The sequence below is a fragment of the Mustela putorius genome, unplaced genomic scaffold (genome assembly GCF_011764305.1).
Source record: "Mustela putorius furo isolate JIRA1106 unplaced genomic scaffold, ASM1176430v1.1 tig00000759_pilon_pilon_pilon, whole genome shotgun sequence".
NCBI lineage: Eukaryota > Metazoa > Chordata > Mammalia > Carnivora > Mustelidae > Mustela > Mustela putorius.
Window position 1 is genome coordinate 9,846,125 of NW_025421467.1, and position 26,371 is coordinate 9,872,495.

Below are 26,371 nucleotides of genomic sequence, written 5' to 3' on the forward strand. Positions count from 1 at the left end.
GAACCATTTGTTCTTTTATGCTATTTACCATATTTTACTTTCCTTATGTATGTATCTCAAAATCCTCTGTGAGACTGTCTGTGTCTTAAAGGTAGAGAAACACCACCTTGTTTTGCTACTTACTTTCTGTGGCATAAGAAATTTGATCAATTGAATGAAAATTGACAGTTAATTTAGAACTGGACATCTTAATATATACTCTAAAATAACTGCTCTCAATAGGTTATTGTATTTAATTGAATTGCTGCTCACACTTTAAAATTCCCCTACTGCTGGATATTTATGCTGCATTTTTTTACCATTACAATGTGTTGGAATAAAACTCTTGGTATATATTACTTTTCTTTTTCATCTGTTTTTGGGAAGATTCCCAGGTTTAGAATTTCATGGCTAAAGGATCTGGAAGAAAGTGTAGCTCTTAACATATATTATAAAAAAAAATTTTTTTTTAAAGCATTGACCCATTCATTGCCACAGGAAACTAGAAATGTACCAAATCCCCAAATCATCTTTAGAAATAGACATTATCATTTTCAGTTTTTAAAGATTTATTAGGTTAAAGAATATAGAATCCATTAATTTGTACAATTTTATTCATTAATTTTTTATTCCAGTTTACTATTTTTCTTCTCTTTGCTCATTTACTTACTGAAAACTTCATGTTTTAGTTATTAAACTTAGTAAGTACACGAAGATGTAGATACACATATAAAAAGGTAAATACTGATACATATAAAGCTATAGTTACTAATATTTCCCCCAACCTGTCACTGCCTTTTGAGATTCAATGTATTATTTTTTGTTGATGAACAGCATCAAATTTAAATATTTTTACATCTGTTATTCTTTAAATTTGTCATCTTCTTTCCCTTTAAAGTACATATGTAACCATTTATAGAGTGTCCACTGTGTATCAGGCCAAGACATGTTACCTAACTTATTACAAAATTCTTAAGATATAGGTATCACTGCCACTTTGTTTATGATGAAACTAGTTCAAGGAAATTAAAAAAGGCTATGTTGCCATGCCTGAGTACAGATAAATATCCAGGTTTGCCTGGATCCAAAGCCTTTATTCTACAAGGGCCTACTTCCCTTTGAAAACAGAAAAGTCATGTCTCCAAAAATACAATTAAACATTCAGTTCTATTTTGTATTAATTTTATTTTATTTTATTTTAAATTTTTATACGTTTTCGACATTCTTTCTATGTGGTTATAACAATTCTGCAAGAGTACAATTATTATATTAACCTCCAAAAAGAAAGGAGGTTGATATGGCTAAGGAAAGAATAAACTCTGATCAAACAAACATTTTGCATACATTTAAAATAAAAAATAAAAGAAAGGGGTCTATTTGGCACCTGCTACTTTCTTTGGCTAATAAGTATCATCTATACCGGGAAGGGAAAATTCTAATTTTATTTGGCTATACTGAGTATTAAACTGCTAGAGTAGAAATAAATAAAGCTATTAAGTATCTGATAACTTAAATCAAAGTCAAATTCCTTTAATTTAGATAAAGGCTAAAGCTGACCTATGAAAAAAACAATGAAATCATTGGGAGATCTAGATAATAATAAAAATGTCAAAAACTGATTCTTTACGGTAGCTTGAGGGAACATATTATTACTAGATTTTTTATAGAGTTCTCCTTTAATAGATATTTTGAATAACTATATTCATAAGGCTTATTGCATGACAGACCATTTCTACCTATAAGAAAAAAATTTAATATCTCTAATTGTAAGAAAATCAAACCATATATCAGTACACATAAATCAGGAGAAATACTATCCAGGAGTGAGTGGGAATACCCATCCCATTACTAGGATATTTAAAGCCTGTTAAAAACTTGTCCCTAAAGGAAAGAATTTATTTGACTAAGATTATAAGTGAAACAGAATCTGAAGATTCTAATTGAAATATTCATTCTACTTGAAATTAAATCATAACTGAAACTAATAGCTTAATAATGAAAATACCTGCATCCCTAATGACATATTGCTATAAATGTAAGCTGCTACTACTTTTCCTTTAAGGTATATTCTTTCTTACAGAAAATAGTGGTTTCTTAAAAAAATAACTTCGTGCAGGAGAGAAAAATATATGCAGGGAAAATTAGGAAAACTTATTCATACAGTTCATTATTCTTTAACCATGTTAAAATTTAATTATTAATGTATATTTTCTAAAAGTAGATTTCCATAAAATATGATACAATTTATCATTGTTCATTTTCCAAAATAATTTCATATATTATTCTATTGTTTCTCATAGTTAACTATTAGAATATGTATTATTTACCCTATTATTATTCCATTTGATAGAACAGAAATTAAGTTTCAGAAATATTTAGGTGGTTAAGGCAACAGGACTTCTAGAGGTGAAATATAACTAGAGCTTTTTGTTAATGTGCCCTCTTGCTTTGGGCCTCATTTGGAATTCCTAAGATACTCCCTTCCCCATGGAGAACTGCAAGATCCATCTCTATAGCTTAAGCTACTCTTGGGGTACTTCATTTTCTTTCCCCTATTTTCTTATTTCAGTGGACACTTTGGAAATATAGCTAGTTTTCATATGGGGATAAATTTTACATTAAAAATGGAAAAATGGGAATGATATGAGGAGTCCTAAAATATATTGTTACTTAATGGGAAGAAAAGATTGATTTTTGGCTGTGGCTAAGGCAGAGAAATAGCCTTATCTCTCTCTCTTTCTCTCACTCTCTCTCTCTCTCTCACACACACACACACACACACACACACACACACAGATAGAAAAGAATTTCCTCAATGGAGTTTTACTTATTATTTATACAAATAAAGTAGAGTGTTGAATAAAATTGTGAAGAAATTCTTTTAAGAACCATAATTGGTGAATCAGGAATTGAGATGGTTACATTACACATTACACACTTAGGGGTAAAGTGCTAGTGAGGCACGGTAGGGATTTAGCTGTATTTCCATTAACAGGAGTCATGAGGCTAAATTTCTATGTACTACCATAGCAAATTTACCTTCTAATTTCATTTTAATGTTTCGAGTACTTAATTTCCCATTTTTCAAAAACATGGTAAGGAGTATCTCCTACCATCATGATAATAGCTCCTCAGAACTGCTAGAATGTTAATACCATCCAAGTTCAAAAGGAACTTAAATAAGAAGCATATAACTAACACTAGGAGAACAATCTACAATTTTGGAGCTTCAATAAAACATTCAGAAAGATTTCCTTATCTTTTGGTACAGAATCATATCTACCATGGAGGGGACAGGTTTTTTGAATCTCTCTTCAGCAGAAATGAGGGATATGGTTAGGCTGAAGAAATGTTCTTCCATTTTATTAGAAACAAAAACCAAAAAAGAAACAAAAAGACTCAAAGCCCTGAAAGCTTTAGAAAGTCCAGATCAGATTTGGTTTTGAACATTTAGGATAGAGCGTGGTAAATAGGGCAGGCTTTGGAGACAGACTGATTCAAATCATGGCTCTACTACTTGTTACATGGCTTCTCTGAGAAAATTATTCTCTCAGTTTCAGTTTCCTTATCTATAAAATAGGGATAAGGATCTCTAAGGGACAGAACAGTGGTGGAGATCAAATGAGAAAATTAAAGTGAGGCCATCTCATAATGTTTGTCTCAGAGGAACAAAGGGGAAAGAAAGTAATTTGGGGTACTTACTATCAGCCAAATATTATATGAAAGTCTGGGAATACAATAGTGAATAGGACAATGTTCCTTGAAAAATGTACTTATTAATAAATGTTTGGGAATGCCATTCTTGTTTGAAAAAATCCAATAACATTAGGCAGACTGGATAAAAATCAAATATAATAAAAATATTTTTTAAAAGGTGTAATAAAAAAAGTCTTCAGACTTCCAAGTCTACTTAGCTGTATTAAAATGTTCCATTTCTCCATGTCTCTCTCTCTCTCCCTCTCTTTTTTTAACCATAGTGATCTATGGATCTGGTGACAATGCCTTAAATAAACGTCATTTGAAAATGTCTCTATGTAAGTTATTTCTATATGCTTTATTCCAAGCTGTATTTGAATTACTTACACATATACCATAACAAGGGATAATAACAGTACAAACCTATATCAAAGGTTCTGTGAGACAGAATGAGTTTATGTATAAAGCAATGAAAGCAATGCCAGGCACCAGTAAACACCTGATAAATGTTAAACCCTATTATTATAGGAATTAAATAATAAACCTGCATCATTTGGAATAAGCAATAGCTTTCAGAATTGAGAAGTATGAAGTAACCAGAAATCCACAAGGTGGCTCTCAAGGCTTGGCTTTTAAACACAATGGTGTTGCTTTATATTTCCTAAGAAATGAAAGAAGACTTATGAATGCAAACCTGACTTTTCAAAGGCCCTCATAAATTCCAGTTAATAAATAACTGGAAGACTACAAAGCTGTTTAATAAGTGTTATGTAATAGAGATTTTATAAAGTGGAGAAAAATGAAGAAAATGAACAATTTTTATAGTTCTAAATTGAAAGAATCTCATGTTCAAAACAACTGACATCACATTTATCATATTTAGAATTTAAAATGTCAATACAAAATGGTAAAATTCATAGTGGAGTCAAATGTGAAGTCAAAACAATTAAATGCATTTTACCAAGATGATAAATGTGAAAGCGTATAGCACAACGTCTGACAGCAAGCAGCTGTTCAGTAAAATCAGTTAAATCTCATGCATATAAAATACTTTGAAGTTACTATCATTTTATGCCCACTGACTTTTTCATTTGAAAATGTATTTTCATTGCTTTAAATCAGGACAAACATTTTCTGTGAAGGGCCATATAGTATTTAAGGCTTACTAGTGGACTACACAGTCCTTGTAGCAATTGTGCATTCTTCCCTCGTGCTGCAAAAACAAAAAAGCAGCCATTGACAAAGGAGTCTGGCTGTTTTCTAATAAAGCCTTAATTATAAAAACAGGTGGCAACCTTTGGCCTTCAGGCTGTGGTCTACCTATTCTTGACCTAAATCATTATCTCACATAATTAAAGAAAACCTTTTGTAAATCTTAGGATACTATCAATACTCAAATTACTTGGGGAAGTGCTTCTCAAACTGTAATGTGCAGTAATTCACCTAGGGAAGGAGGCAAAGTGCAGATTATGATTTGGTAAATCTGGTATGGGCCTGTGGTTCTGCATTTGTAAAGGTGACCCAGGCTTTTAAGGTCCTTTAAGTATATGTTGTGTAGCTAGGTTATCAAACTCCCGGGTTTTTTTTTTTTTTTTAAAGGTCTTATTTTTAAGTAATCACTATACCCAAAGTTATAACCCCAAGATTAAGAATCACATTGTCCACTGACAGAGCCAGTCAGGTGCCCCTAGACTTTCACATTCTCGAGAAGAACTTTTATTTATGCTGCTTTAATCTGTCTATATCGACCTTAGAAATTAAAACTGAGAAATTAAAAATATTAACTATTAGTTTTTTAAGAGTCTAATAACCCTATTCAATGTTAACACATTTTATGGAACTTAACTATATTTTATGTTTTAACTATATTTTAATGAGTAGGATAAACACAATTCTAACCATATTGATAGACGTGGTAATCGAACACCTCATGCACTGGAATTCTTTGGAAGATCATTAAATAAAAAAAATAAAGATCATAACATGATAAAAATGTAAAATTAAGTCCTTGGAAACTAGAGACCATATATCTGTCATATATAAAATATCTGTATTATCTGGCACATTAAATGCTTTAGTTCTTATATCTTGCCATCATTTGTTCCCTACCTGCTTTTCTGCATGTCCATATTCAGGTCCTTGTGTAGGTAAAAAGCAAGAAATCTGACCACTATTTTTTGCTCTTTCTATTAGAGACATAGCTGTTCTTACAGTGGCGTTTCGAGCATGTACAAACACCATCACCTGAAAGAAAGAAAAGCAGTTTATTTAATACTAAAATTCATTAAACGCTCAATACTAGTCTGAAAATCACCATATATATATATACAAACATTAATTTTCCAAAATACAACCCCCAGTTTATGAATTCCCCAACATTTCCTTATTTTAGAACAAAGTATATATAGGATAAAGGCAAGTTAAATAAAATTCAAAAACATGGCTTTATATACTGTTAACCTATAAATTGGCAGAAATCAGAACTGAAATTAATGTATTATATAAAATGTTGAGTTTAATTTGTGCTTTTCTCTTTTGAAGACATGATTCATGAGTGCAATCATATATTACGGGGACAGAGTATAAAGATATATGAGAGTCTTATTTCTCCACTGTCAATGAAATTTCCAGTATCATAAAGATGTTTAAAGAAATTGAAAACAATAAAAACACTCTTCCTTGGAGAAAATCATGTCAAGAACAACCATTTAAAAAATAGAGTTTCGGGAACTGTTGGAGATGAAAATGCTTCTAGAGGGGCATTTGGAATTTTCTGCTGTTGTTTTTTTTTTGATCTTCCTGTGGAATTACTCACAAAGTGACTGTGGAAATCTGAATTACGGGTAAGTCACGTATCTGGACGCTTTGTCAAGGACAAGTGGAAAAAAGCATTTTCAGGGACAGTCAGAATGTCAATGCAACTGAAGAGAATGAAATCAGAGAGTGAGGAGCACTCAGAATCTGATGCCCATCGGTGCTGCCTTCTCCTCTGGCTTCCAAATCCCCCACCCCACCCCCATTCAGCTCAACCCCAGCCTTCCCAAAGTGCCATTACTCTAATACACTAATTTTACTCTTTTATATGGACAACTGATCTTTTTCAACTTTATCTGACGTGAATAAAGCACCTCTAGGTAATTTGGCATTGTAGTCAAAATCGGATACTGAACAAACTAAGGACAATCAGCAGTGTGGGTGACTTAAAGACAAGTTCTAGCCTCAGTTTGCAACAAAATCGAGAGCTCTAAAACTCTCTGGTTACCATAGTATTCCCTTGAGGCCTCAGCAACATGGAGGTCCTAAATCTTGCCTCTCTCTCAACCTCTCTCCATATTTATCTGTTAATTATGTTTTCCCAAAAGCTAAAACATTGGTGTTATTTCCATGATACACATTTAGAAAAATGCGCCACTGATGGTTTTAGTCAAGGAAATGATAGGCTCATGCTAGTTGACCTAAGTAAAAGAGATCACTTCGAAACATTTGAAACACTTTGAACAAAGGTGAAACGGAGAGGGAGACCTGGGAGTGGACTAGAAAGGAGATGGAGTGACACGGATCTAGAGCACACACTGCAAAATTTACTCACAGTAATCTCATGCCCATAAGCTTGCCAAAAAAAACTGTTCCACGTACGGGATGTCAATTATAATCCAGAGGACAGTAAAATCACAGAGTATAAACATTCAAGAAACTGGAATGCTTAAATTACTAATTATTCTTTCAGAAAGTGTTTGAAGTCAAAGAGAGTAGATAATCTGGAGAAAATCAAAATTCCTCAATGAAAAACTCCCAAAGCATTTAGAGACAATAAAATAAGCATTACAAGTCATCTAGAGAGATTTAACATTAGTTAATCACAGCCATCAAGGATAGAAAGTGTAAGCTTTCATACTTGGTTAGATCTCTAACTGATTTGTTGATACTAATGTGTTTTGAAAAGAAATATGATCATCAGAGTATCCCTAAGAATATATGAATAAAAATTATTTCAGTAAGCTTCATGATTACTTGGAAAATTCTTTCCTTATTTTCAACTAAAAAAAAAACAAACCCAAATCTGATTTTGATAGGTTCTCTAGCTTTCTGGGGAAACATCTTTATCTCATGGGGTGTCAGGAGTCTACCACTTAAGCTCACTATAATATTTTCATCATTAATGACATAAACTGTTTAATACAAAGTTAGATAGAAGAATTCTGCTAGCTATAATGCTCTGCTGAAGCTTCACCAGTTCAGAATCTCTCACGTTATATCACCCTGTGATATAGAAGTAAGGGTACTTCAACAGTGACTTTCTTCTTAGAAAATTAAGGCAGACTTTTTTCTTTTATGTAAAATTAAGCTTTATTACACACAAAGCCTCACTAACCCCTAATGATAAATTTTAAGAAAATCTAAATTAAACTGAAATTATTTATATTTATCCACTCTTTCAAATGTTTCTGAGAATTCTGAGAATCATTACCAAGCCCCAAGAATTCTGCGAAAGAGAGAGGCAACATTTCTGCCCTCAAGGAGATGACAATCTATTCTGATGTACTAAATAAGCACAAAATATTTTTCATTTGCTAAGTATTTTCTAGCTATGGATGTGTAAAGTACTGTTGAAAGAGGAAATATGAAAATGCAGAAGACCTGGACCCTTCTATAAAAGACATGTACAATTTAAGGAAGGAGAAAAAACTACACAGGGAGCATGGATAACACAGGAATGCGAACCATGAAGCTGGTGGGTCGCCTTTCAATCATCCATTGCGCTGTATTTACACAGTCCTACTCAGTTCCAAACTATGTGCTGAGCACCATGGATAGAGTGAGAAATACAGTCCAAGGCTCTGAATGGGTCCGCTCCTGCTGGTGAGGAAGAATCACTAGTCATCAGCCCAATCTCCTATAGAAGCAGGTGCAGGCTAGATGGAGGAGCCTACAGTAGTATTGAAAGGAGGGCGCGTGTTGTGATGAGCGCTGGGTGTTCTATGCAACAGTGAATCATTGAACACTACATCAAAAACTAGTGATGTACTGTATGGTGGCTAACTTAACATAAAAATAAAAAAAATATTTAAAATAAAAAAAATACAATAAAATACTTATCCTTCATAAATTGAGTGTGTTAGCTTGAAGAAGTACCTTCTCTTTCAAAGTTTTTCATACTGAGATCCAGGAATCTCTTCATGGGAATCAGTGTTGGGGTCATTAAAATAGACTTCTGGGTCCTTCCCTAAAACTAAGAATATTTAGGGGTGGGACCTAAATTTTGAATTATTAACAATTTTTGAGATAACTACTGTTTGAAATTAGCTAATAATTACCACCAACTTAGTTTTCTTCTCCTAAGGTTAAACAAAGGAAACATAAAACTGCTACTAAAGAGATGATTTTAAAAACTCCTTAATAACATATTTTTATTTACATATACATATTTACATATATATGTGTATATATATATATATATGAAATATCAGGGAATATGAAGGTATTTCATATAATCAGTATAGCCCCAAGATCATTTCCCAGATGGGGTTTTATAATGCAACCAGATTTCTATTCTCCATAATTCAAATGCCACATTATGTAAATCCTGTTGATACAAAGAACATAAGGGAAAATAAAATATGACCCTAAATCTTCATTAATTATTTCAGTCTGATTTGTCAACTTATCATTTTGCAAATTATTTTCTACTGGAGCCAAGAGAAATATTAGTTACAACTTAAAATAGCAATTTCTTTTTATTAAATGATCCATCACTTCTTGTTCAGTAAAATAAGCTCTTTTTCTTATTAAGAATTTTCTGTTTAGAGGCTCCAACAGAAGCCATTACAAGGTTTTGGGTCTCTATAACATACTTGATTTTATGGTTTGTTAATTTGGTTAATTAATTTTAATAGACATATAAAAATTATAACTAACAGAGAGGACAGCACTGTTTTATTTGGCATAAATAACTCCAAATCAATCTTAGAAACACTACTGGTAACTGAACAGCAGTTAAATAGGCATAGGTCGTTAAAATAAGATTATAACAGTAGATTCAAGTTAACAACATTGGTAAATTTTAATAGTTTTATGAAACTGTTTATATTTTTACTTGAGGTTTGTTAGATTAATGCCTTTAAAAATATTGTATATACTTGTTTTTAGTTTAAAAAGCCATTTAGTTTAAGAATATATAATTAAATCAGTCCTGGGATAGGAGAGGGAGTATGTGAATTTGCATTTTGGTCCTGTTATTTGATGTGCCAAAGACAGTGTACCTTACATGAGATGCTGATTAAAGGTAACCAAAGAGTGAAAGCCGAGAGAAACAATGATTCTAAAAACGAGAAGGTTTAAGTAACATATTGTTTCAATGTATTCAGAGGGAAGGACATATTTGAAAAATACCAAAAATTCTACTTTGAAACGTTATTAGGGGCATCTGGCTGGCTCAGTCAGTTAAGTGTCTGCCTTCAGCTTATGTCATGATCCCAGAGTCGTGACATTCAGCCCTGCATTGGGCTCTCTGCTCAGTGGGGAGCCTGCTTCTCCTCACCTCCCCATTCTTGCTCTCTCTATCTCTCTCTCTCAAGTGAACAAATAAAAAAAAAAAATGTTACTAAAGAGGAGTGATTTAGGACAAACTATTTCATTTCTCCGATTCTTATTTCCCTCACTCCGCAAATAGGTTCTAGAGTCACAAGCTTAATATAAAGTTTGAAGTACATAATGGAAGTGAAAACATTGCATTTAGTAAAATTGTAACTCTGAAACTTTAGAGCACTTCAAAATCATCTAAAAACACAATTGCTGCTCCTTTCCTCCATCACCCTCTCAGAGTAAGTAGGTTTGAGGCAAGACAAGACTTTGCATTTCTTTTTTTTTTTTTTTTTTTTTTTTTTTAAGATTTGTTTATTTATTTGGGAGAGAGAGAGAGAGCCCAAGTTGTGGGTGGGGAGGCAAAGGGAGAAGGCGGCTCCCTGCTGAGCACGGAATCCGGATGCAGATGTGGGGCTTGATTCCAGAACCCTGAAATCAGGACCCCAGCTGCTGAAGGCAGTTGCTCAACTGAGTGAGCCCCCCAGGTGCCTAAGACTTTGTATTTCTAACAAGTTCTAAGGAGATGTTAACACTCTTTGTACAGCAACTTTGAAAACCTGTCAGAAGGGGTAAGTATCAGCACTACTGTAAGGGGAATAAACAATAAAATGAATTTGGCCTAAAAGACTAGACTGTGAGACCAGTAAATGACTGCTATAAATTGACACCTACATATTTATTCCCCATTGATTCAAATGTGTGCGTATCTGACACCACATGAAATAATTTAAAAGGCCACTTATCCTTTAACACCTTTGTAAAGGTGCTGTGCAAAAGGAATGATAAGTAAAAAGAAAATTAAAAGGAATATTTAAGCCTGAGATTATTTGAAAACAGGAGGGAGGAGGGCAAGGATTAAGTGAAACATTGAATCAAAGACTCTTCCCTAGAAATTCCCACTAAGAAGGAAGACTGAAAAGAAATATCTGAAAAACATAGACAAAATGGCAGATAGATGTTCCACAGAAAATGCCGCTAAGGGAATGACATTCTTCTTCTTCTTCTTTTTAAGATTTTATTTATTCATTTGAGAGAGCGACAGTGAGAGAGAGCATGAGTGAGGAGAAGGCCAAGGGAGAAGCAGACTCCCATTGGAGCTGGGAGCCCGATGTGGGCCTCGATCCCCGGACTCCGGGATCAGAATGACGTGCTTTAAAATAAGGTATTCACTCTCGTACCGGTTAAAGAATAAGGCCTGAGGGTGAGGAGTTTCATATCCTAGTAGTGGTTAATGCTTTCACTCACTGTCCTGTTAGGCGTCTTGCTCTCAATTCTTTCCAACTTTCTTAACCCAGGTTCCTCAAGAGAATTAACTCTAATGACCTAAACAAAGAGTGATTCTAAATCTGTGTGGTCTCCAGACTAGCAGCATCAGCATCCCCTGGGAACGTGTGAGAACTACAAACTAAGGGTCCAACACCAGATCTGAGTCAGTGACTCGGAAGAAGAGGGTTTAGCAATCTGGTTCAATGAGCCCTCCTGGTGGTTCTCATACATGTTTTGTTAACATTTGAGAGCCTGCATCAAGCCAAACCTTCCCTGTGCCCCATTTAGAACATTCTGGTATCTTTGGGAGGAAGGAGAACACAGGCAAATCATTTTCTACGTTCTACATAGTTTGAATGGGGAGTGCCACTACAGATGTATTTCAAATATCTTGTATATCACAAAAGCTCATAAGCACAAAATAGTTTTTATTGCTGTGGTCATATTACCACATCTATGTTATCAGGTAAATGCAATTTTAAAAGGTTTGATTCTGCATGCTGTGTAATCAGAAGACATCTGTGGTGGGACATTACAAGTAAGTACAGAATTCTCATTTTAGGCCTGCCAATGCTGCCAAGGCTGGCCAGCTGAAGACACTTAAACCACTTGAAGATCTTTTCACATCAGTACTGTTTCTTCATTTATTTTTTATATTTGCATAGTATTCCATTACTTAGAATGCTTTAATTTAGCCAGTACATTTATGTTGTTTCCAATCTCTCATTATTTAAAGCAATGATGTAATAAATAACTGTTCACAAGTTTTATTTCACGTTTGTGAATATATTTGTTGGATAATTTCATAGAAGTGAAATTGTTAGGTCAATTATACATGACTATTCATTTAACTATTTCCTTATTCTGAACACTGTCTGTTTTATTATTGGAGATTTTTTTTTCTTACCAATTTGTAGGTGTTCTTTGTATATGGAAGATAATATGCTTTGTCTTTTTATATTGCAAATATTTTGTTCCAGTCTATACTTTATCCTTTGACTTTGTTTATGGTACCTTGTTTAGTATGGAAACAGTTAATTTTTCTTTAACTCTAACAGCATTTTTCTCTGTGGCTTTGAAGAAATTTATAGATAAGCGAGTAAAAAATAGCCATAAACATTTGAAAATGTGCTGAACTTCACAAGCACTGTGTGGCTCTGGTAATCCAATAGTTGGCACAAACAGCACTGGATTTTGCTCTCAAAAATGGATATCTAGAAAGATACCCACAATATGGTGTTAAGTGCAAAAAAAATCAAGCTGAAGAACAATTTCCATAGTATTATTTTGAGTATATATGTAAAGGATGTGTGTGTTTAAAATTCGAGATATGGATGGACACCCACCAAATAAAATGCCTCACAAAATGGGAGTAGGAGAGGATAAAAAGAAGTTTCCTTTGTATTTCTTGTATTGTTTGTCTTAGCCACTGAAATAAGCCCTAATAGTTTTACAATGAAATACATAAACTATAATGAACAGAAAAAATAATGACGACAATGAGGTTATAAAAACTTTTTGTAATGTACTACTATACTAGTAAATTTGACATGGTTATTTTACTGCTAGGTAATTTACAGTATCAATGTAAAAACTTGAAATATATTTGACAATGTACTTATAAGGGTGATGGTGGAACATTTGATCTAAGTGACAAATTTATCTTGTTTCAACGTACCTGGAAATGCTTTAAGAAGAAAAGAGAAATGTTCTCATAGAAGAAAATAAATAGCATTTCAAGGGAAAGTATACAGAAGTCAAAGGTACAGAGAAGAGCAAATCCACAGGGTGGTAAATACACATTTTTGACAGAAATGGACACAGGAGTGGTAATATCTGGAAAAGCAAATAACAATCCTCATTATAAAATATGTGTTAAGATAGAATTCATTCAAGACTCAGAAATAAATGATACCACTAAAGGTGATACTTGAGAAATCATTTTTATGTTAGAGATTTTAAACTGAATAGAGAGAAGGCTATCATTATGGAAAAAAAAAAGACTCAAGGAAGTATAAAAGAAAGCAGCAGAAATAACAGAAAAACCAGAGAAACAATTTTATCATTGTAAATTGAAAGGACAATCAACAGGAAAAAATTTTAAACGGTGAGGTTAACTTAAAAAAAGGGGTGCTTTTTATGAGGAGTCAAGATGATTAAGAGAGTACTGAGGTACCCCTGAGAGTCAGTATTAGAGACAGATCTTACAAAAGGGAACTCTGATTTAAACATTTTAAAATATAGCTTTGTAGCCACTGAACTGCTTGAAAAGTTAGTACAAGTTCATAAAATTTCATTAGGAAAAAGAAAAGAAGCCCTTTTACCTACATGGGGGAGATGGATATTACTAATATGGTTAAATTAATACAATAAAAATTTCCCTGATGCTTCCATACAATTATTCTTTTGAGCATCTAACAAATTCATGTGCTCCTTCCCTTAAGCTTTAATCACTGACTACCTTTTATTTTTAGCTACTTTTATGCTTGACATAGCTCCTCTACAAGTCTATCCAGCAATTACATGACAGGCCCTGGGGACATAATGAGTGGGCAGGTCCAGCACTGTTGTTCCCTGTGCTTTTGGAGCTTCTGTTTAGTTACTATGGCGAAAGATTAGAGTCTGAGAAGATGCAACACAGAAGTTGCTATTTATTACATGGACAACTATGGGAGGAAATAGCAACAATAAGAACAACAAAAATAAAAGGGAAAAGAAATAAAAAGCATAATTCAAAAATTAACTGAAGTCCTTTCTTAAAGTTAACAAACTACTTGATCTAAAGATCCTGACATTTCAAGTATCCTCATTATTGGTCTTTGGGCGTCATCTCACTAAATTCTTCTTCCTATTGTTCAAAACCTCCATGCATTTGCTCATGTTTTATTTTACTTAGGTCTCCTGCCAATTCTCTCATGGAAATTCTACAAACCTTTAAATCCTGTTCTAATGGTTATTCTCCAATTTCTCTAGGGAAATTAATCATTCCCACAGCACTTTGCTCATACCCGTGCCTTGTGTAATCTCAGCATATACATAGCTTTCCACCTTGACGTTAATAACTACTACGACTAACAATAAAAGGCATTATTGATTAAATGCTTATTATGTGCTAGGCCCAGTACTAGGTGCCACGCACCGTTCTCTATCTCACTATTAACAACACTATTAGATAGGTAATACTATTAGTATTTTACAGATAAGAAAACTGAAGTTCAGAGTTTTAATAATTTGCTACTCATTCAAGAGCAGAATAGGGAATTAGCCTCATTTGAAAGCCTACTTTCTTTGCATCAAGTTGTATTTCCTCCTTGGGTGTTGCCTAAAGGCAAGTTTACATCTTACTCATTTTGAGGTCTCCTGGTCATCCCGTCTCACTCTCCAAACTATCATTCAATCAGTAGGTACTCAATAAATGAGAGCTGAAATTCCGATGTTAAAAACGATCAGTTTTCACAGAAAACATTTATTTTTTTAAATATGAGCAGAGATTTGAATTTAAAAGTTTATAAGTTATAATAGTATGTAGGCTGAGTTAATACTTTCACTGATACATTTATGGGGATACGGGGTATCAAGTTAACTTTCAAATTTTCCAACTAGATAGTCACTTTTCTTGTATTGTTTTAAAAAATGCATTAGAAAACATTTCACTGATATTTAATAAACCAAAATTGCTACTGATTAGTCTTCTAATACTGTTGTATAGCTATATGTGTATATGTGTTTAAGGCCATTGCAAAGTTCAAAATTTGTGATTTAAAAAAGAAACAACTTATAAAATGAGCAATTCTGAGAGCATCTTAAAAAAAATTCTGGACTCTGAAGTCAAAGATAGTTCCCAAACCAAAGCTACCTATATTTACAATGAATCAAATTAATCAAATTCATTAAGCAAAACAATGTCCTACTGATGGACAGGAATAAAGAAAGTATTCTTACGTTTAATAATGGTAGAAAATCTGACACTACTCTACCTGGATTACACTCACAAAACTATTATTACTAAAAGTAATAGTTTAGCTCCAAAAATAGGGCTAAAATAATAAAATTTAAAATCATCTATTTTAACAATCATGGGTGTAACAACTAGCATTTATTATCAGATATTCCTGGCAACCAACTAATTTACTAACACATAGTTTTTTAATTTAAAATGATGTGGTTAAATGTTTATCAGATAGACCATAAAAATACAAACTACCTGAGACAGGGTTAATTTACCTTGTCCTACCTATATCAGAAAACTGTATAATTCACTGACTAGTCTTCATGCATTAAATTATGCAAATACACCAAGAAAAGTAATCTGGAGTAGAGAGAACTGGTTCCGCAGCTCCAAACTGTGTAATTAGATCTACACTTGGCAATTCACAGCCACCTCTGGACTCTCATGCTGAGAATCTGCAGTTCTTCTCAAGAAACCTAAGCTTTTAAGTGATAAATAGATTCAGGTTATCATTACTGAATTATATTTAAGGCATTACCCTAAAAGTGAAATATATTCTTTGCAAATTTCTTTAAAGGAGTAAGTTTTAATATTTATCAGTTTCTATGTTTGAGTTGGTAGGGAGCTTTAAGTGCTATATTTGGGTTAAAAGAAATCTATGAGGGAGAAGGGGGTGGGATTATGGACATTGGGGAGGGTATGTGCTTTGGTGAGTGCTGTGAAGTGTGTAAACCTGGTGATTCACAGACCTGTACCCCTGGGGATAAAAATATATGTTTATAAAAAATAAAAAATTAAAAAAAAAAAGTAAAAAAAAAAAAAAAAAAAAGAAATCTATGATACTTCACATTTTCTAAACCTAAAAGATACTTGTTATCAAAATGTACAGTAATAATGAAAACAAACTTGGAGGACTTAGTGTACACTATATACCATGACACCAAAAATACACATCATTTTTCTAGCTAAGTCCACTGCAAAGAAAATAATCTTACAATCAATTCACCATACATCAGGGCATTGTATAATATACTTAGAAGCATAAGACAGTTCTAGTCAGCATAGCCTCTAAAATATTAAGACCACAAACTTGCAGAGAAAAAAGTGTTTTTAGAATTTCAAAATGGTAAATATTTTGAATGTTTTTTCCCTTTACTATAAACTTTTTAACTAACAATGTTTCCTTAAGACATTAAACATATGTATATCTTTTAGAGGTAATACAGTTTATGTTATCCAAGAAATGCCTGAATAAACTTTCTATAAATTCTTAATTTATATCTTATTCATATGTGCACCATATACATTCATGCATTCAATAATCTGGAATCTGAATTCATTTTTTTAACATAAGCTCCATGCCCAATGTGGAGAGCAATGCAGGACTTGAACTCATGATCCTGAGATTAAGATCTGAGCTGAGATCCAGAGTTGGACAATTAACTGACTGAGTACCTAGGCACTGCTGAATTCTTTTTAAAACAATCACTAAAAATAAATAAGTAAATAAAATCATTACATTTATAAACTTAAGTAACTTAATGACAATGTATATGCTCTTGATGAAAGTGAATTTTATACATTAAAATTGTTTTAAGCATAGAAGTATTAGATTTTTCTTCTAGTTTTTTTTTAAATATAAAAGTAAACATATCAAGAATATTATTTTTCCTTGTTCATAATTACTTAAACAAATTTAAGATATATTCAAACTAATATTTTTGTTTAAGAAAAAGTTCCTATCAGGATGCCTGGGTGGCTCAGTCAGTTAAGTGTCTGCCTTTGGGTCAGGTCAGGATCCCAGAGTCCTGCGATTCAGCCCCCCATGGGGCTCCTTGCTCAGTGGGGAGCCTGCTTCTTCCTCTGCCTGTGCTGCCTCCTCTGCCCACTGCTCCCCTTGCTTGTGCGCTCACTTGTATTAAAATATATAAATAAATAAAATTAAGAAAATTTAAAAAAAGAAACAATTCTTATCAACCTAGACAAAATGCTTATCTGACACCAAACTAACCTAGATAACATATTATTATAATTATTTCAAATACCAACAGAATTTTAGATCCATGTTTGAATCATAATTCAGCATCCATACAGTAGAAAAGCTTAGGCAAGTTTACCTGTGCTTCATGCTTTGTTTTTTTAGTTGTAATTTGGAGATAATGGTACCTGCCTTACAAGGCTGGTATAGATACAACAAAGATTAATTAGGAAGTCCCAAAAAAGAGCCTAGCACATAAAAGGGTCTATTCAGTAGGTAAAAACGTTTATTAGTTGTTCCACAAAGGTTTTCCTTATATTCTTCCCAAATCTGATCCCTATACAACCCACTCACTGGGACCAAGTTTGGTATTGTTCTCTAAGACAATAGAAAACAAATGCACTTGTTTTCACACATAAGAATTCTTTAAAGATTTGAAATTCCATCATATCTCCATTATTGACTGGGCTTTCCTCAGCTAAACATCACCAGTTGCCTACTCTTAATGTCCTGACAGCAAGTCCTGTGGCACCTCAGAGCACCCTCGAGGAGCCTGAAAGTGACCACTTCATGAGAAACTCTTCTGTTCAACATTCTCTTTTTTTGTTAAAAGTTTGAAAATTCTAAAATCATCTCTTTCATTGTTCTGGACAATATTTTGGGAAAGCAGTGAAAATAATCATTTTAAAAATAAAACACTTTCCACACCAGTCAGAATGGCTAAAATTAACAAGTCAGGAAATGACACATGCTGGCAAGGATGTGGAGAAAGGGGAACCCTCCTACACTGTTGGTGGGAGTGCAAGCTGGTGTAACCACTCTGGAAAATAGCATGGAGGTTCCTCAGAAAGTTGAAAATAGAGCTACCCTAAATGACCCAGTAATCACACTACTGGGTATTTACCCTAAAGATACAAATGTAGTGATCGGAAGGGGCACGTGCACCCTAATGTTTATAGCAGCAATGTCCACAAGAGCCAAACTATGGAAAGAGCCTAGATGTCCATCAACAGATGAATGGATAAAGAAGATGTGGTGTATATATATACAATGGAATACTATGCAGCTATAAAAAGAAATGAAATCTTGCCATTTACAACTATGTGGATGGAACTAGAGGGTATTATGCTTAGCGAAATAAGTCAATTGGAGAAAGACAACTGTCATATGATCTCCCTGAAACGAGGAAGTGGAGATGCAAAGTAGGAGTTTGGGGGTTAGGAAAATAATAAGTGAAACAAGATGGGATTGGGAGGGAGACAAACCATAAGAGACTCTTAATCTCACAAAACAAACTGAGGGTTGTGGGGGGTGGGAGGTAGGAGGAAGGTGGCGGGGTTATGGACATCGGGGAGGGTATGTGCTATGGTGAGTGCTGTGAAGTGTGTAAACCTGGCGATTCACAGACCTGTACCCCTGGGGCTAATAATACATTATATGTTAATTTAAAAAATGTAAAAAAAAAAATACAAAGGGAGAAAAAAAATAAAACACTTTCACCAGTTTCTAAATACCATTCTCTACTAAAAGAGAGCCAGGTTTGCAGAAATTATTAAATCCAGTTCTGGGACTGCAGCATGTCAAAAGAGCAAAGAAGCAAGCTTGAAGGGACTCCCAAGTGCCAAATTTGGGCTAATAAGATCATCAAAGTAAGTAATACAATAATGGATAATAACCCATTGAGTAAAATAAAAATTCAAGTCAATAGAAAAATAAATTAATAAACAGGAGACAGGAGCAGTTCTTCCTTACATGCAGTGGAATGGAAGGAGTGGCAGAGTTAGAGACTCATTAACACATGCTAAAATGAGTGGGTGAAAGTTAATTATGAAATCCGTACATTTACATTTTATGTATAATCATTTGATTAACCTTTGTTTCCCTCATCAGATTATAAGCAACAGTAATGCAGAGTGTCTCCTTCGGATTTCTGTCCTCAGCACAGTGTCTAACACACGCAAATATTCAATAAATATTAGATGAATATTGACAGTAATGTCTTGGTTTAATTTTAAAAGTCATTTTGTTCAATATCTAGATTGATGACTCAGATATAGTTCACATGCTAAAAGAAAGTGTAGCAGTCTCTGTACTGGGTACTTTACTCACTGAGCTTTTACCGTAATGAGGCAAATAAACTACATAGAGAGATTCCAAATCATGAACCATTCTCAGTAAAGTTTTTCAGTCTAGAATACTATTTCCATTTTAAAATTTCAGGCCAATTGTAAGTATGAAAAGGTTATAAGTATCATCAATTTTTAAAAGTTCATAAAGACATACACACATAAGTAAAAAAAAAAAAAGGAACATAGAATGAAGCCTACCTACTTGCAATGATTAATTTAATGATAAAATAATATAATGATGAGGTTCTAAAAATGCAAGCACTCTGATTTCAGGCTGTGTCAAAGATGGTCTCAAATATGACTAAAATCTGAATGATGTGACCCAAACTACATTCCTTCTAATTGGTCCCCATGGTACAAATGTAGATCAACTTAATTAATTGCTAAACCCAGTCAATCCAATAAAGGCTGCTAAGACAGAATAAAGAATGTCTCTTCAATACATTATAGTATCACACACAGAAAAATATTTTATGACCTCCATGACAGTCCAAATTGCATTGACATTTGTTATTGACAGCCTCAAAATAGCAACATCTATTCTGTAGAGCAAATTAAGGAAGACTAGCTAGTCTATTACTATGCAAATAAAATTCATTAGTAAGCTAACAATTTCATTTCTACAGATGCCACTGGACTTCAAGACCTATTATTATTCAACATTATAAGATGTTCCAGACTGAATCTAATTTTAGTAAAATAACAACATAAAATGTATTTTTAAGCCTTCTGTCAGTATTGTTCATTTTTTTCTTAGACAATATTCACTATTTATAATTCTTAAACAACCAACTATGCATTTAATATTCTCAAAAATTAGATGATATTACACTGAGGAGATTCTTCATAAAAGAATATACTTTTAAAAATTTACTTGGGGGTGCCTGCGTGGCTCAGTGGGTTAAGCCTCTGCCTTCGGCTCAGGTCATGATCTCAGGGCCCTGGGATTGAGTCCCGCATCGGGCTCTCTGCTCAGCATGGAGCCTGCTCCCTCCTCTCTTTCTGCCTGCCTCTCTGCCTACTTTTGATTTCTCTCTCTGTGTGTCAAATAAATAAAAATCTTAGAAAAAAATTTACTTGGGCAGCAAAAAAAATCATACTGAACCAATATACTCTCAATCAAATTTACTTGCTAGATGAAAACTGTATTGCTAGAAAAGAAAAATCACAAATCACAAAATTATAATTTGTCTTAGACTGGCTCTTAACTGTCTCTACTTTTTTAGACCATTTTCACAAACACAAGTGAACAACACCTCAATTCTCCATAAATCTGTACTGTACTCTTCAGTGAACCTCTTCATTAAGAAAAAAAAATGATATATCTACAAACTTACAGTTGAGATATTATCCCACATTTAAAAAAAGGTTGCCATTTGACCATCCATTTAGCCATTTAAGTTTTTTTGGCCTTTGCACCATAGAATCTAAAAAAAAATATAGCTATAAGACAAAGTAAATCAGATGCCATAGTTAGAAAATTGAGGTCTAAGTTTACAGACAACAGAACAAAAATACTACTGGAGAGAATATGCAATGTGGGTTAAGTTAGAAAGTTTTTTTCCCCCTTTCTCCAGATTTTTCTCTACCCAAACCCCCTCCCCATCCTCTGCAAGCAGTGTCTACTAGGATGGTTTGGTAGAGTATATCTCCTTTCCAGAAACCTAGGTCTTGCTGGAAAATAATCCTCCCTGAAGTTCCTGGTATAGGAAAATGGTCAGGGCCATCTGAGAGATGGACAGTTAAGTCCACCTTTAATGGCAGAGAAAGTCTCCACTCCCCCAGAACAATTTCCTTCCATTTAAGGGTAATAAAGTGTAGAGGCTCCTTTCTAATCTCTCAAGGAAAGAACTGCTTATGTTCCAGGGTACAGGTCCTCCCTTCCTTCTTCAAGATGTCATCTGTTTATATGCTAGAGTAAAATATAAGGTTCTTGGGTCACTTGTTCTACTTTCTCTCTTCCTTCCTCATCTCTCTCCCTTTCCTCCCTTATTTCTCTTCTCCCTCTTCTTCCTTCTTCTGTTTTTCTTTCTCTCCATCTCCTCCCTACTTCCCCGATCAGAGAGGGGACAGACATGCCAGCAACAACCATACACAGAAGCTTCAAGTTTCATAATTTTATAGCTCATCTTCTATGGTGTAACCCATGTGCATAGAGGCAGCCAGCTCTCACCCATATTGCCTTGTGGGAGGCTAGGGAGAAGCAACCAACAGGATGCTCTGTGAATAAACATGAAGTCTGTTCCAAGTGTCTCCTATTTCTGTTTGTGAGCTTGTGTGTGTGTGTGTGTGTGTGTGTATACACCCTCCAACACGATGCTCTGTGAATAAACATAAAGTCTGTTCCAAGTGTCTCTTATTTCTGTTTGTGAGTGTGTGTGTGTGCGTGTGTGTGTGTGTACACCCTCCATAAGACTTAACAGGTCTTCAGGAGCAGCCACTAAGTTGAATGTTATACAGTCTGGAAATGCCTACTTTATTTGCCAGAATATACTTAGAGCTGTATTTCCTATCTGTTCATTTATAAAAACCATGAAAAAAAATGAGATATGAGACTGTTGTGTTATTCCCTTAAAAACAATCCTGATTTATATTATTATCTGTAGAGACATAATTTCTTTCTTCCCACCCCTTCTCACTTATATGCTACATGACAACAACAACAAACCAAAAAGATAAAAACTCCAGCTATAGGCAAGGCAGTAAAAAGCTTCAATGAGTAATTAATCTGAATATTCACCTACCTTTTATACACTTTGAGCAAATACATGAATAGCTCTATCAGATTTCTCTGGGACACAAAATTTTATACTCAGCTTTAATAAAAATATTGTCTGTCCAATTTTATCAAAAGAAAGCTATAAAAATGTAGTCAACAAATGCTTATCAAGGTAACGAAAGTTATTAAACATATCTACCAACTACTTGCAAGTCAAATATCAGTTGGAAACTAGTTAATAAAGAGATTCAATATGTTATTTTCTAAAATGAAATAAATAGCTGTCCTATTAAATTCTGACAATTTATGTGATATATTCTGAAAGGCTATCTAGAGAATTTTCTATGATATTATAAAAAGAAAAAAAAGAGGACTACACGCAGTAAAACATTGTTTTAGTAATTTCTAAGCCTATATTATTATTGTTATTTAAATAACAATATAAATAATTCAAATAATAGTATAAAATGAATATGTATATAGTTAGGTTCTACTTTTAACAGATTAAAAATACTGAATATACAAAGTGTTTGACAGAAGTGAATACTATAAAACAGACTAAAAGCTTCTTTATATTATTTAACTAAATAATTATGTACTTACTAGAACTTAGTACTATAATTACAAAAGTCACATCAATAAATTACTAAATAATCTAATAAAATCAATTCCCAAATCTGGAATATTTTACTTGAAAGAGCTATAGATCTACATGGAATCTTTTTTTTAAAAAGATTTTTATTTATTTGACAGAGAGAGAGAACACAAGTAGGCAGAGAGGCAGGCAGAGAGAGAGGGGGAAGCAGGCTCCCCGCTGAGCAGAGAGCCCGATGTGGGGCTCAATCCCAGGACCCTGAGATCATGACCTGAAATGAAGGTAGCAGCTTAACCCACCGAGCCACCAAGGCACCCCTACATGGAATCTTTAATTAATGAAATTTTTAATAAATTTTGTATCATTTAACTAACTTCACCTTTCATGTAAACCAAGCAGTTATGTCAGAAAATATGCATTTATACATTGGTTACATGCATAAAGCATATATGCAAAGCCCAACAGTTATTGCTGTTTTTATGTAAGATATTCTAGAGGTGTGAAAGAGAAACTGAGAGGAAAATTACACAATATGGTTAAAAGAATAGTATCCGGAAGAGGGCAAAGCAATCTGTACTGCCTTCACATTTTGCCACGTTATACACATAGAAGGCCACCAAAGAAGCTGCAAAGCAGGAGAAAATGGATAGAAAAGTTACTAACTTCTATCAGGAACTTATATTGAGATCAGGCATGTAAAAATAGAGATGATACACAACTACACAATAGATGAAAGGGATAGAACACAAGCTTCACCTTGCAGTTCTGAGTTCACTGGTGCTCAACAATGTATTGAATAGAAACAAAATGAGTTTCAGGAAAATAAAATTATTTGTTTTGCTTCTACTTTTTTCCAAGCTTATGGACAGCATTATTTTTTTCTTTTGATCTTTTGACTAAATATTTATCATCTGTACAAGGATAGATCTAAACCTAGTTTATACCCTCAAAATTTCTCAGCGTCATTCTCAAACTTTTTTACTGTGCTCTGTGAATTTTTGCTGTAAAATCCAGAAACAACTAAATAACTAATGTAACAAAAAAGTTCAAATTCCTAAAGATATGTGCATACTTCTATTAATCTGTATGCACCAGGAGAAACTGAATACATTTCAGGGGTAGGAGGTATTGGAGGTAAAGTGAGGTAAGGGGAAAGTAATTCTTTAGCCTTTTCTTTTTGCACCTTTGTGTTAATTCACTTGTTACAAGAATGTATCATTTCAGTAACATGAAAATCCTCAAAAAATTAGAAAAAAAAATGTTAAAAACAATGAAGTAAAAATGCAATACTAATATTCTTCATTAAAAAACATTCCTTTTGCAAATGAAGAGAGCATTACAAGGTTAATAAGGGAACTATTATATATAAAATTTCAAGAATGTAATTGAGTACTCTTATGGTAAGCTGTATTTTGGAAAAATAAATTTTTTCTCTCTTCTCTTAAAAATGTAAAATTTTAAAAGGGTTCAAAAGTTACTCCTCTAGGGCTTAATGAACAGAAATAAAAGAAAGAAAGAATATATTAACTTCAAATAACTGGTGCCACAAATGATATCTATATCATGAAATATAGCTAAGTCAGATGGATATCTCAAATTAGGAGAAAATGAGATAATTTAATATGCATAACAGAAAAGACTATAACTAGATGAAATAATATCAAGAATAAATTTATGTAATGAAACATTTTAAAGGAGAATAGCAACATTCTTTCACTGATCTTTATAGCCAACGGGGTGGTGGGTGGGGAGGATTTCCTCAAGAAGGTAATCAAAGCATCCTTTGATGTCATTCAAATCTCCATATTGTTCTACTCTCTGCCTGGATATTCAGCTTACTGTACAGTGGATGATTATTTTCTCAATTTTCCCTGAGGTTAGTTGCCCCCTAATTCCTTAAGGATTACTTCAAACTTGCAAAGACTACCATATCCTATTCACTTATTCATCAAACATTATCTGTGCACCAACTCTGCTCCAGTTACTGGTGAAGCCATGACAATATAATGATGAGCAAGACCATCGTTAGCCATCTTCTTCACAGGACTGATATCTTATCATAAAAAGTGGCATTAACCAAAACCAGCCAGAAAAAAATTTAACTATAGTCAGACTTATGAAGAAGACATAGGCTAGGCTACTACACCATTCATAATAGGGAGGTAAAAGAGGAAGGGAGGTATACAAAGGCTTCTCTAACAAAGAGAAAATCTGAAGGATTTAATATAGGATAACTAAGCAGAGATTAAGGAAAGATGTGTGAGATAGAGGGATTAAGTTATGTAAAAGCTCAGAGGTAAATAGAAGAGCATCTCTATGATGAGGGTCTGAACGAAGACCAGGAAGACAGGGGTAGGAAATGAGGGAGAGAGGTATGTGATGAAGACAGAAGAAGGTAAAAGCCAGAAAATATAGGGACCCCCAAACCTTTTTAAAGGAGCTTGTAGCATTCAATTGTCATCCTGGAGCTGTACTTTGAAAAGATCATTCCAGCCAGCTGGAATGTACAGAGCAGCTAGAAGAAGGCCAGAAGGGATGCAGGTGGAGCAATTAAGAGGTGGTTAGTACAGCTGATGGACAACATGATGGTTACTTGAAAGACACTTAGGTAAAATGAGTAGGTACTAACGAAGGATTAGGAAGGAGAACAAGGGAGAGTTAGTTGACAAGGATAACTTTGAGGTTTCTGACTTACGAAACTAAATCTATAGTTACACCATTCACTTATCCAAGAAATAAGGATGGAACATCATTCATTGGTTAAAGGTCAATATTTTATGAATTGGGTCTGGACATACTACATTTCAGATCTTAAAGTTCTTAAAGTAGACATGGCTCAAATTTTAATTCCTAAGTTAATAAGTATAACTGATAAATTTTCATTATATTATATCACTGTCTGATATAATTCTTTCTATGACAGTGGTATAATATAATAACAATTCATCAGTTAAAATTACAAATTTAGGAGCTAAAATTTTAAAATTGGACATTATGGATCAGGAGCCCTTATTTCTTAGGCTGATCCTGTGATACAATACTATATATCAGCCATGACTACTTCAGGAATATATAAAATTATGTTGACGTAGGCATTCTGCTGTTCAGCCCCCCAGAGTCCAAAGACAAAGGTAGTTTTAACTAAATATTAAGGTAAAGCAGAGCTTGATGCATTCTTAATAAAAGTTTTTCTTTAAAGGCAAAATTTCCTGATGGCAGTAGCTCACAGCTGAGAATAAAATTGAGGGATTTCAGAGAAATTATAGAAGTGGAAGTAGGTTCAAATGCTAATTTCCCTTTGTACCCCCCCCCCCCCCCCCCCCCGCCGCCGCCGGCTCTAATGATATAAAATTTTCCTTGTTTCTCTTTGGCCATCCTCTTACTTTCTTTATAGCCTTTTCTTTCTCTACCTGGTTTGTTCCCAAACCTTTTCTAAATTTAGAACTTTCTCTTATTTCATCCTATTCCATTTATGGCC

At 33.7% G+C, this 26,371-nt stretch overlaps 1 protein-coding gene across 2 annotated transcripts in view; it reads right to left on the reverse strand.

The window, feature by feature from the left end:
• The window catches only part of ASCC3 (activating signal cointegrator 1 complex subunit 3), a 336,070-nt gene that overhangs the window by 154,492 nt on the left and 155,207 nt on the right, over positions 1-26,371 (reverse strand). For both annotated transcript variants that reach the window (XM_045084262.1, XM_004767092.3), the window contains exon 14: positions 5,785-5,919. In XM_045084262.1, the coding sequence (XP_044940197.1) occupies positions 5,785-5,919 (135 nt within the window). The remainder of the gene's footprint in view (positions 1-5,784; positions 5,920-26,371) is intronic.